Raw genomic sequence first — 13,830 nt, forward strand, 5'->3', positions numbered from 1 at the left:
CCGTCATTACACAGAATGATGGGCCTGCTTTGGGGCTAGCTTTCATTCACCTTAACTCCCCTCTAAAAGGCAAATTAATAACAGAATAAATGTTCTGCATTTGCTTTGTGTTTCGCCGGTTTAGATGAAATCAGCATCCAGATTACTGTTGAAAGTGCAGCTTCTGTATGTGGAGGGCCTTGTCTGTGTTGACCCCGCAGAAGATCCGAGGTTCACTTGTCAGACTCTGATGATCTGATCTGCCCTGACGGGGTAAACTCCGCCCACCTGGGCCTCCCAGCACAGAAAACAAACGCTATGAATTATTTAGTGTCTGAGCAGCGTATAGTTCAGCTGCTGGTACAGTTTGACTTTTACAGTTTGACTTGGAAGCCATTCAGCTCACCGTTCTGTCTCCTCTTGTGTTGCACTTGTTCTTTTTCATCTCTTCCCTTCCAGTGGATAACCTCTGTGTTCTTTCATTTTCCCCCTCTGTGTGTTGGTTTTATTGTATGTCGCTCCCTGTTGTTTCCTGCTACAGCTGACCATAATCACAGCTCTTTTCTGAAAAGGCCAACACACAACAGCTGCAATCTTTTTCCCTGTTCCACCAGAAATACATCGCTGTTGTTCTCTTTTGTGCCTCCCACCTCTGTGTCATTTCTCTCTCATATCCACTCAAATTATGGGTCAAAACCACCCACTATCCCCGGTGTGTGTGAGAGTGTGTACTCCCCTGATGTGTGTAATGACAGATAATGACCATGAAATGTCAGACTATCAACCCAAACATTACACCCAGCCAGCCCCGAGCCTTCATCTGTGTGTGTGTGTGTGTGTGTGTGTGTGTGTGTGTGTGTGTGTGTGTGTGTGTGTGTGTGTGTGTGTGTGTGTGTGTGTGTTTACAGCTGATGTTTGTTGTTGGCAGATTTCTGTTTGTGTGTGAGCAAGTCAATGTGTGACTTTGACTCTGTCCTCTGGCAGGTTTGTTGAACCTGCTGATCTGTGAGTGTGTTTGTCACGCGAAGGGAAAAAGTCAAAGTAGAGCTGAAACAATTGGTTGATCAACAGAACATTTATCTGTCGCAATTTATGGCAATGGAAGATTGAAAAAGGAGGAAAGTAAAAACACAATTAAAGTGAAATATCGGATCACTGACATAATTCGGGTTGAGTTGTCCACCCAACCCTGCACCTGAGCCCTGAGCCCCCCAAACTTGGATAATAGTGTCAGACCGCTCTGCAGGAGGCACAACGCTCAACAACAGAGAGAAAAACACTCACAAATTCTATTTGTCAGAGCTTTTGTTTTTATTTCAAGTTGTCTTTGTTTAATTTATTCTTAATATTTTATTTGATCTTAATTGCTACCTTCTTTTGCATGCCATCTTTCCCTTGTGTGTCTGTCCACTACAGCTCATTAATATTCAATTCTTGTTAATCAGGTGAAGTTTGCAGATTAATTTTTCATAGAAAGATATCATCACGTTTGCGCATCTGATGTTTCTATTCAGTGTGTGTGTGTGTGCGCGTGTGCGAGTGCGTGTGCGTGTGCGAGTGCGTGTGCGTGTGCGTGTGTGTGTGTGTGTGTGTTTTGGAGTCCAGTGGTGTTTGCCAGAAGGGCCCTGCAGGACAATGACCTTTACACTTACTGCCCAGGAGCTATATGATACAGTGTGTGTGTGCATGTGTGTGCATGCGTACTTTTGTGTGTGTGCGTGCCTGCATAGATAAGAAATTGAATTGAAATGTCAATTTTTCAAAAACAGAATAGAGACAGAACAAGACTGAATCTCTGAAGAGAAACTGATCAGAATCACAGAACTGATTCAGTCAGAAACTTCAGACTGACATCAAAACCAAACTTCTGTATCTGTTTGAGCTCCTTTAGCCTCAGGAAACATTTGTTATCAGGTCAATCACAAAACCCTCAAACAAAGTGTGTGTGTTTGTGTGTGCGCGTGTGTCCCTGTGTGAGTGTAGTGTGGCTGTCTGCCTTTAGATGGCAGTGTTCATCCACCAAAACAGCAGACACAGGCACCCACACACACACACACACACACACACACACACACTCTGACACATGGGGATCAGGCACAAATGTCGTTTTTTTTTTTTTTTAGGTAAAAATCAGAGACATCTAACAACACACAAATTGTGTCCGCTGTGTTCAGTTCAGTGTTCACAGGTAAAAATGTAGTCAGGGCTCCGTCGGCCGTCTTTGTGGGGAATATTTGACTAGAATCAAACAGACTTTCCTGTCAAAGCTGTGATGCTGCTCCTCTATGTCTGAGTGTGTGTGCATGCATGCATGTGTGTGTGTCCCAGCTGCAGGTGTATTGTGTCTCTCGGTCAGTCATGAGTCTCCACAGCTAATTATTGTTCCCTCTCTCCGTCTCTGTCACTCAGTCCAGTTCAATGCAGTGAGCTTTAATGGCATGAAAGGTTTAAAACAGTGTTTCCGAAACCAGAATGTGCAACACAGAGAAGTATTCATTCATTACAGCTGTAATAGTGGCAATATGGAGGAAACGCATGAATCTGAAGCATTTTTCAGACATGCAGAAACAAACAATAGGACATCTGCAGAAAATGATTCAGTGTCTCTGAAATTCCTGAATTCTTCCTTGTTTGTAGCATTGTCAGGTGCTGTGACAGCAGAATGTAAGCGTGCACCGTCTGGTTGGTTTGGTCCCACAGTTTATTCAGATAAGACAGGCAGCGCTAAATTTTTACTTACAACTTTTTTTTGGCCTGATTATAAAATTAGTTGGGGGTGACCAATGTAAATCTGAAAAGTGATGCATCTGACTTAAGACTAAACTCAACGCATTGTTTCTCATATAGAAGGAAACGGTTGTGAGAGTTCAGGACAGCAAATGGAAAGTTCTTCATGACTTTAAGTCCAGTTTTGCCATTTTTTTCCTTTATTTCCTTTATTTCCTCACTTCATTCTTGTCTTAATCACCCCCCCCCCATTGTCAAACTCTAACAGAATCACGCTTGTCTGATTGCAGTCATCAGGTCATTAACATGTAAACAAACAGCCCTGTTATACATGCAGCTCCACGCTGGTGCCTCTACTAATGAAATTAAAATCGAGCAATGTGTTGATATTGGTGGCAATCATCGCTAATGGTGTGTGTGTGTGTGTGTGTGTTTGTGTGTTTGTGTGTTTGTGTGTGTGTGTGTGTGTGTGTAAAGTAGTATTGTTCTCTTAAGAAATGTGTTTGTTCACAGTCCAGGTTGGATTTTTGATCAATTAATTAAATTAGTTTTACCCTCCTTTAGCTCATAGTTACTCATACACATTTACTGCATGGCTCATATTTTTCTCATGAGTTGGTAGAGACCCAATCAGAGCTAAAAAGATAGTGAATATTAGACTTCATTTGATTCATTAGATAATCACTGCGGGTTGTCCAGATGGACAAACGTCTGTGCGTTCTCATGAATGTGATATCTCAGGAATACCTTGAGGGAATTTCTTCAAATTTGGCCAATGTTCATTTGGCCTCTAGGTTGAACTGATTAGGTACAATAACTACCTTTTATGAAATTCTTTCAATGTCTTCATTACATGTGTGAAAAGAGTCTGGACAGACATGGATGTCAACTGCAGCTTGATTGGTTGGTAGTGTTACACAGCCACAAGGCGGTAATTCTGATTTTAATATGTCTCTCAAATGTCCCCCACTGCAACTCCAAGTGCAATTCTAAATCACTGGAGTACCACTTGAGAGACATAGTGCATTGTTGGGTTCTAGCTCTCAGTAGCCTTTGCCTCAGGCCTCAATATTGCATTTTAGATCTGATGCATGATGTTACATTTCCATCCATCAGGTGAAGACGACCAATGTTCACTGGGGTTGTTTAATTTTCCTACAAAGAAAAAGTTCTGCCATCAGAATAATTGGAAAGATGCTTAAAGAATTCTCCAGATTGTGACATTTAGATGTGGCTCGTCATAAAGAAGGACGTGTGGACTGTGACTGGCCGGCCAGGTGACAGATTGAATGTCCCCAGAGGGAGCTCTACCATCTGACTCCTTTCTCTACAGCAACAAAACACAGCATGTGCACAACATTGGAACCACCATCTGACATTCATCTCTGTTTTCTTTAAGTCTTATTTTTTGAAAATTCTCTCTCTTCTCCAGGGCAACCTGCCGAAATACTCCCACAATGCCCTGGTGGTCCAGGCGATGAAGACCAACCTGACAGATCCTGACATGCATGTGCTGTTCTTTGACGTGGAGGCGGTGATCATCCAGCTGCTGACAGAGGAAGCACAGAGACCCAACCCCACGCTGGTGTCTCCAGAGACTCTGCAGAAGAGCCAGGCTGGAGCTGACAAGGGGGGGTCGTTCCTGGCCAACAAGATCTTCAAACAGGTCAGTAAACACAAAAGAGAAAGCTTAGACGTGTGATAGGATGAGGATTTTGTGTCGTTTTTTTTTCTCTATTATTTACCCTCTTTTACCTCCATCGTTGTCTCACACTACTAGGTGAAGGAGACAATGAAGGAGACCATCAAGGAGCATCTGTTGGACGAAGATGAAGAGGAAGAGGAGGAGATGAGGAGGCGAGAGGAGAAGTCCAAGTCTCTGAGTCTGCTGGAGTACAACCTGACCATGGACACGGCCAAGCTCTTCATGTCCTGCCTGCACGCCTGGGGTCTCAACGAACAGCTGGACAGCATCTGTTTGGAGCGACTGGGCATGCTCAGACCGCACTGCCCCATCTCCTTCGGCCTGATCTCCAGAGGAGGTCACATGTCCCTCATGCTGCCCACCTTCAAGGTAGTCTGTCCGGTGTCACCTGTGTTCGCAGTACACTCATCAGGTTCCATCACACAGACCTCCAACGTGTCCAGAGTTTAACAATCAAGTACAAACCTCCACTCTACTTCAGGGTACAATTTTTATTATGAAATTTTTCTCTAAGGAGAAGGTAAATATATAAAAAATGTGGAACTCCTTCATTTCAAACATATTACAAGATACAAATGCACAAACATACAGTGCATGTGAGAATACAAGAAGAAGAGAAAGGTTTAGAAAACAATTACAACAAGGATGATTCAAAGAAAAAAGAAAGTCATTTTATTTTCATTTTCAAATGCAAATAAGAGAAAAGTAATGAACTACACTTTTGATAGTTCATTAGTTTTTCATTCATGTTTATTTATGAGTGTAGCTGCTCAGATATGAGAATTTCCTGCTTTTCTTATAAATTATTTTCCAAAGAGTCTCAGACAAAGACATCATCACTTATTTTTGACATTTTGTAAGGCTAAATCATGATTTGATTAATTGAGAACATAATCAGTAGGACAACTGGCAGTGAAATCAGTAATTGGTGTCTGGCCCAAAATATTAAATGCCACCAAGTAATCACACATAACAGGCGGTTAAGATGGGATCTTGCTGTATTCCATACATTTCACATCCATTTTTATATTCCATCATGTTCTTCCAAAGCGTTTATATTATCTTATGCAAACAGCACTTAGCAGAATGAAGTTACAAAGCGCTTCACTTCCAATGATCATATAATAGAAGAATAAAATACCAGTGTCATTAAGTCCTTCACCAGTACACGTACAGAGTCGATTCTGGCTTTCAGATACTTTTTCAGATGTTGACACAGCAGCTGGTATTTTCTAATATTGGTGAGAGCTGACAGCAAACACGATACAGTATGTTTAGCTGCGGTATGTAAGTGTGTCTGAGCTGAGTGGAACACACGGCCCAGATAAGGCACATGACAGGTCACTCATGTTGATCTGTTCGTACTACACGCCAGTATTTACAGGTTTACAGGGTTCATTTGTCTGCATCTGTTTCCCAGGAGTCCTTACTGCGGCAGTTGTCCCTGGCAACGGGTCTGAAGCTGACTCTGACGGACATTGTGGGGAAGGGGACGTATGGCGTGTCAAGGGCCGTCACCACACAGCACCTCCTGTCTGTAATTTCACTGGCCAACACTCTGATGGGCATGACCAATGCTACCTTTGTCGGAGAGCACATGAAGAAAGCACCAGCCAGGTAACACACACGCACACACACACACACACACACACACACACACACACACGCACAGACGTACTACATTTGAATAAGCTTTTCTATGTTTTTTAAAATGCTGGATGACAGGTGAAGGTCCCTTCTCAAACTATGCACACACATCATCCTGTTCTCTGTAGCTCAAATGTTCAACTGCACTAACAAGAAGAAAAACTATCTTAAAATGAAAATATTTTGGAGTGGAGGGGAACTATAAGCTTGCTGTGGAGCTCTTCTGCCTCAAAGCGGCCAAAAAAAAAAAACCAAAAAAAAAAAAACACCTGTTCCAGATTGAATCAAACTATATTTTATCTGAATCTCCACTTGGAATTGCCCTAGAAAAAGTGAAATGATCTTCTGAGATAAAACTCAATGCAGAAGTTTGAGGTTTTCCTATTCCCTTCAATACAGTCAGTTTTCCTTGAGCAGCGTGTAGTCGCCATTAGAGGAACTGCAGTTGGACACACACTTCAGCTGACTTCAACACTCAGCTGGGGATCATCCTGGCTGGTGTCAGTTAGATGTCTGGGCTGATGCACAGTGTGTGAAAACTCTGCATCAGTTTTGAGACGAGTGGACATAAATCATCATCAGTCCATGTAGCTTCACAGTCTTTGGAGTGTTGCCCACAAAAACAGAACCATGCATTTGGTTTAAACACAGATATGTTCTTCAGTGGGACTGATCTTAGGTGTCCCACAAATGTTTCCTGTTTAATTCAAATATTAGTTTAATGCTTTATACACAGACATCAAAAAGAAAAACTAAACTCAGACTTAATATACAGTATCTGGATTCTCCAGGCAGGAAAACACACCCTTATTTCGTCATCAGTGATTCCAGCTCAAGAAGAAAATAACAAGCCAAACAAGCGAGAACAATAACTGAATTCAAAGCACAGAAACCGAGACTCTGTTCACATACACAAAGATACCAGGAGCAGCTGAAGTGCAAATACTGTCAAGTCTGTGTGTGGTTGAGTGTGTGTGTGTGTGTGTGTGTGGTTTGTGAAGCTGATTGTTTAGTCTGTCTGAGCTCTCATTGTGTTGTGAAAGATTGAACATGGAGGTCGAGGTCCAGCTGTTGTAACACCAACACAACATTTCATACTTTCGTCATTCTGGACAGAATAACCCTGCAGGGAGAGAGAGGGAGAGAGAGGGAGAGACAGAGGGAGAGAGAGGGAGAGAGAGAGATTTTTATTTCACTTGTTTTTAGTCTTTAACTTGTGTTTAATCATCTTAATTGAATAAATTGGTTAGAAATACAATGAAATCTGTAATAATTGGCTCTGTTCCACCTCAGACTTGTGCAGAATAACCCTGTAGGGAGGACAAGCGAGGAAGAGTTGGACTGGAAAACAGAGAGAGAGAGGGAGCAAGAAAGAAAGAGAGAGAATGGGAACAAGAGAGAGAGAGAGATGCAGGGAGAACGACAGTGAAATGTTATTTTAATCAGCCTCGTCTGATTTTTACTGCACCTGTTTTTAGTCTTTAACTTCTTGTTAATCATGTTGTTAAATTCATTGGTTAAACATAACACAAATCTCTTTTACTGGCTCTGTAGTTTAGCCTCTGTGCAGCCTCAAGCTTTCATTGCTCTTAAGTTGATTTCATACAGTCGCTCAAAAGCCACTTAAACATCTCCTAAGGTTATGGTGAAATGAGTACAGGTTGGATAGGACTTCTGTTCCTCAGTGGAGTCTTATCTTACATTAGTGCTTAATAGGACCTGAAGTCTATAATAAGAGCCGTGTTGTTAGAGCCATGGATGGTTTTAAAGATCCTTCAGCCAATTGTAACCATTTGGGGCAGTGCCATAGGATGGAAACTCTTTCCAATATAACATAGTCCTTATGTTATCAGCCCAGTAATAACTTCGAATGTTAGGGAGAGACAGTGCACCCTGTTGATGGTGTTACTGCAACATACCTTTATGTATTCAGTGTTTTTTCTTATTCCAAATAAATCCAGATATAAATTGGTCTCTGAACAAAGAGCAGTTCTCTGTTTGCAAGGATTTGAAAATTCCGTTCAGCTGAGTTCTCTGCTGCTGGTTAGACGATGTATTTGTTTCTCTTCAGTGGCAGTGAACACAACACATGGGCACACTGATAACTGTGCTATATTCAGAGCTTAACAAGATATTCAGGGCTCATAGACAGTAGTTTTACCTGCGATAAATGGCAGTAACTGACAATCCCTCACAGACACACATTGGAGAGCCTCTTGTAGTAGCTCAGATACAACACAGGTACCCACACAGTGACTCTCTTACAGTGCCATAAATGCGCTTCTAGTGACCGTCAAAGCTCCACCAGACTGTCCTTTCAGCAGAGTCTGACAGTAGCTGTTCATTAGCTCTGAATACCAGCTCTACATTGCTGTCTATGCTACATTGAGCGTGTCCCCTGACCCCCCACGCCACTTCCTACGTCAGCTTTTCTCAACCAGGTTTCCATCTGGCTTCATCAGGGGTGCCTTCAAAAAATATTCTGACATTGAAGATATAAAAAAAGCTATAGCTACAGCTTAGAATGAAAATGCAGATCTTTTGGGAACTCATACATGATCAAAATTTGTCTCACATGCTCCTTTCTTCATTTTACAATATCATGGTCAGTGAATGACTATTTCACTGTGCACTACATAGATGCCGTACGTGTTTTTGTTTCATTACCGCATGTTGCTGGCAGCTATGAGAGGCAGAGTGAAGCAGTCAGCGCACACAAACTAGCATGGAATGTTTTTTAAGGGGCCAGAATCAGATCTCTCTGAATCATCAACTGTGTCATTGAGTTGTAGACCAGCAGTGAGAGTAGTTGAGGCTAGCAGCAAGATAAAGAAAAGACGTGTAATGACAGCTAAGTCTTCTATGATTTCATCTCTGGTGTGAAATTGTCAAATCAAGCATTGGTTCTGAGCAACCAGTCCCCCCTTGAACAAAGGGGATTGAATTGGAAGAGCCGTATCAGTACCTGCACTGATGGAGCCGCTACCATGATGGGTAGTGCCAAGGGTTTCATCAGCAAGGTCAGAGTGCAAAACCCGAATGTGCAAACCACTCACAGCTTCCTTCAAAGGGAGGTACTGGTTGCAAAGATGCTGCTGAAAGATCTTTGAGATATATTGGACAGAACGGTGAAAATTGTTAATTTCACTGAGGGTTAAAGTCACGCCTTTTTTCGATTGAGAAAATGGGAGTGGGAGGTAATACCTTGTTGCAAAGCACAGCTGTCTGCTGGCTTTCATGGGGGACGGTTTCGGGACAATGAATTATGGGAAGAATTGTGATTGCAGATGTGCAACGGTGCGTGAAATTTCTTTACTTGGCCAACATTTTTTGGCATCTCTATTAACTTGATGCAGATAAGAAAATCTTGTTGCCTCATCTGATAAATTGCGTGTCTTCAGATCTAAACTCACACTCTGGCACTCCCTGGTGGAACGGGCAGGCTTGAGATGTTTGCCTTGTTCAAGGAACATTCAAACAGCAGCACACTTTCTGACCTTATCTCTCATCTCATCTGCAAGTTCTCGATTTTATGAACTTTGACTGGGTGCGTGATCCTTGGTGTTCATGTGCACTGGAAGGTCAAGTCTCAAGTCAAATTTCAAGTCTTTTTAAGGCAAGCCTCAAGTCTACTCTGAGTTTCTTGAAGGCAAGTCCACGTCAAGTCTGAAGTTCTTGAGAGCAAGTCCAATTCAAGTCTAAGGCCAATAAAGACCAGTTCAATTCTAAAGTCTCGCCTAACTCAGTCTCAAGTCCTTGAGGGAAGTCGATTCTTAAGTCTCCTGAAGCAAATTTGTAGTTCAAATTCATTTTCAAGTCTTTCAGGTCTATACATCAGAAACAAAGAGCACCACAGCAGGGGGACAGAGGACACAGCACAGCTTGAAAAACTTTTTGAAGCTTTTTACTTCTTTCTTACAAAGAACTCCTCTCCTGTGGTATGTCCAGATCAGAAAGGGTGATTGTGCAGCTACAGATTGAAGCTGAAGACTTCTTAAAACTCAAACAAGGATCTTCTCTCCAGCTATCCACTTCGACACTCCAAACCAGTGGTTCTGAATATTTGAAGGTGTTTGGGTTTTTGGCTTTTTCATGTTCCTTATCTTACATTTATGACAGAAGAAAAGCTTCCTAGCTGTGTACTAGAGTTGGAAAAGAAGTACCCCTGATCTCTTAGTTTGAAAGTATTTCATCACAAGAACCACAACAACGCTCCCTCCACCAACTCTGGCTGAGGACTTTAGCTTGTCTGTGGGACAAATCCTGAGACTCCTCCCTTTGGGAAACTGACCTAGACAAAAATAAACATGAAAAACACTTCTACATTTGCCTGGCTCTTGTTTCCTGTTTTCACACCAGTGTATAAAAATAACTACTTCTTGTACTAGCCATATCAAGCTCCGTCTTCCTCAGGATATTATTAAGAGTATGTCCACATTTAGGCAGGCACAGCAGGTTAGAACAGTTTCAGACTGAAGATGAACATAATCTGAAGATGGTACAGAAGGACACATTTAAAGACTCACAACTGATACACACCCATATAGATTGATTATCACTTTCCTATAGATAAGCACACCACCTTTTTATTTCCCACAATTCAACGTTAATGCATTAACCTGAATGTCGAATCACACGTGAGGTGCATTCAAATACTTACAGAATTTGTGATTTATTTATTTTTTAAATTTTTGATTTGGATGACACTTTAGATATCCGTTCTGAAAGGTGCATCATTTCTGTGTGTGTGTTATAGTTAAAGGCACTGAGAGCAGGTGTGTGAGTTGGGTGGGGATGTGGGGGTCACGCAGGTGCTCATCTTGTTGAGCATGGCTCTCACTGAGTGTTCTCTATGGACTAAAACTTTTGTTAATGTGTGTTTTTAGGCTGTTGCTAATAAAGGGTTGGTGAAAAACATTGATGATATTACCTGTATATTACTGGTTTCCATGGTAAATCCAATACAATGTACATTTCCACACCACAAATTCCATCAGGACAGAAAAAATGAGTCATGCCAAACTCAAGATTCTGCTGCTGCTCTCAGGTTCTCTTTAAAGTTCAGTTTTAAAGGAGGCCTTTAACAAAAATACTGTTCTCATTCACTAAATAAATCCATTTTTTTTCTTGTGTGTTTGTGACCATTGTTAAGCTACCATCAGTTGAATTCAAAATGACCTGTATATATTTCAAGTTAACAGCCTACAAGGACAGGTGCATGTAAATCCCACAAAGGATGTAATATTGAGCACTTCAATAGAAAAAGATTAAAAAATGAAATTTTACTGGAAAATATGAGATTATCTGTATGGGTAGCCTTGAGTTCCATTTATGGTAGCTGAACAGCAATCAATTTATCAATTATCGATCAATTTATGGTAATTAACTCCTAATAATTTAGATTTATTTTGCTACCCATTGCGACTGTCCGGATACCCACGTCTGTGAACTGTTGGTACAGTTCAGGATTTTGCACCTGGACAAAATAGATGTGACAATAGACATTGAAGAGGTATCCTCATTTACAGTACTACTACTTTAGCACTGACTATTATGAAGTGGTAGGAGTTGGAGTGAATCAAATGATTGCAGACATTCAATGGCTGATTGTGTGGAACCCCAAAAATGATCAAAGTCATTAATTTACCTCCATAATAACACTTTGGAACCACCCTCTGTTGCTTTCCAAGATTTCCTTTCGATTTTCGCCATTTTTTTAACTGCTAATTGTAGAGCTCCATGGCAGTGATTTGTTGCCTGGCAACCGTTATTGAACACTCTATTGATTGTTGTATTGGAAATGTTTGTGTGTCTCTGAAAGTTAGACGCCTCCAGTCTGTTCAGACTCAGGATTCTGTCCACCCAAAATTCAATAGGCTGGAGCCTGAGAGGACACACACACACACACACACACTTTCACACACACACTCAATGTGTGTATGTGTGTCTGAAATTCAAGCACTTGGTTCAGTAAACCAAAATAAGAAAATTGGTTTTTGTGGACTCCTGGTTTTATGTATTATGTGTTTCTGTGACTGTGTTGCTTCATATTTCTGTTATTTGTGTGTGTGTGTGTGTGTGTGTGTGTGTGTGTGTGTGTGTGTGTGTTGGCCCACCTCTCTCCTCCCTGCTCCTTTAATATTTCATGCCACCTCTTTGTGATCCTCCTCCAGGCCTCCCAGACCAGGAGGAACCCCGGAGACTCCTCGCAGGACGCAGGCTGCCCCCCCTCAGCCTTCCAACCCGGCGCTACAGGCCCAGATCAAACAAGGTAGCTACAAAAGGAGGGGGCACTTGCCTCACACACCCCCAGGGCCCTGTGGGGAGGGTGGGAGGGAGGAGAAGTGGGGGTTTGATAATGCAGCCCACTGGCAATAAAACCCTGAGAGAGTTATAGAAAAAAACAGAAATATCACAGTAGGAAGCTGCCCCCGTTTCCTCGGTCAGCACGTCTTTAAAGGGATGTTCTGCTGTTTTTGACACGAGGGTGGTGGTGTAACTTCAGCTGGAGTACAGTACAAATCTCTGTGTGGAGCTTTGCATCTGGTCCCTTGGCTCAAAAAAAAAAAAATTATACATAAAAGACTGAGCATTGACATTGTTAATTTAGGAAAACAAACAGTTTCACATGTTAATACTGGAGGCTACGTAGTTTAACCTCAGTCTGTACTCATGTTGGGGTTAAGGTGTTCTGTGCCTTGCTCAGTGGGCCTTAGTGGGAGTTTTTGGGTGAGAGGTTGATTCACATTCACTTCAATGGCCATGGTTTTTTGCCACAAATTCAGAGATTCAAAGTGGAAACACTGAGACGTTTTTTCAAACATCTAACATAACCTCTGTTTCTGCTTACCTGATAAGGGCCTCTGTAGGTGTGTGAATTCTAAAAGTCGTCTATCTGGAACAACAGAAAAAATAGCGCAGCGTTGTTATAGTGCTGCAAAACCTTTCGGGGGGAGGTGAGGATGGATGGACCATCAACAGTCTGTTAGTTTGACATAAGAAACCACTTTTCACATCAACTTTCTGACCCAACAGCAAACATTGGTTTGTCGGCTACAATCTTGACATTAACCCAGCACTGATCATAGCGGTGGCAGATCAGAAAACAGGCTTATGAATACGGCCATTTGTAACAATTTTTGAAGCCAGTGAAAAGGTGGTCCTGAAGCTAGCAGACCAGAAACACTCATACTGGCAGGCAGTGACAGAGGACTTGTTTTGTCCTTTTAGTGTTGAGTACTTGTTGGAAATATGGTATGAAAATTTCTAGTATGACTTACAGTTGATTTTATCTAATCATCAGCACAGACAGACATTTCTAGAATCAAGGCGACAGCTTCTGGTTCGGCCTCCATGTAGTGTCTTCCTTGCCACCATAGCCTCGACTTGTAGTACAATGTTGAGGAGGTACTACCACAAATTTAAATGACCGCAGCAACAAAAGAAAGGTGGATGAAGCAAACATCTATCGACAGAAAGAAACATACAAAGAGAATTTCACTAAGTAAAGGTGAAAAAAGTAGAAGTTTGAAGTGTTTCTTTACATAGAAAAACCTGCTCAGGTTCACTGTAGGGGAGGTTTTAACCAGCCGTCACCATCTGCCTACCACACAAGCACGCACGCACACACACACACACACACACACACACACACACACACACACACACATACATACAGCTACCTACCACACTACAACAAGCTCAATACCTACAAATACACACACCAAAAATGGAGTCTATGTGAATACAGACTCCACACACACACACACACA

General features: G+C 41.9%; 1 protein-coding gene across 3 annotated transcripts in view; it reads left to right on the forward strand.

The window, feature by feature from the left end:
* The window catches only part of wdr7 (WD repeat domain 7), a 102,634-nt gene that overhangs the window by 23,634 nt on the left and 65,170 nt on the right, over positions 1–13,830 (forward strand). For all 3 annotated transcript variants that reach the window (XM_076758006.1, XM_076758008.1, XM_076758007.1), the window contains exons 16-19: positions 4,139–4,372; positions 4,487–4,780; positions 5,832–6,028; positions 12,232–12,329. In XM_076758006.1, the coding sequence (XP_076614121.1) occupies positions 4,139–4,372; positions 4,487–4,780; positions 5,832–6,028; positions 12,232–12,329 (823 nt within the window). The remainder of the gene's footprint in view (positions 1–4,138; positions 4,373–4,486; positions 4,781–5,831; positions 6,029–12,231; positions 12,330–13,830) is intronic.

The sequence above is a fragment of the Chaetodon auriga genome, chromosome 19 (assembly GCF_051107435.1).
Source record: "Chaetodon auriga isolate fChaAug3 chromosome 19, fChaAug3.hap1, whole genome shotgun sequence".
NCBI classification, from domain to species: Eukaryota; Metazoa; Chordata; class Actinopteri; order Chaetodontiformes; family Chaetodontidae; genus Chaetodon; species Chaetodon auriga.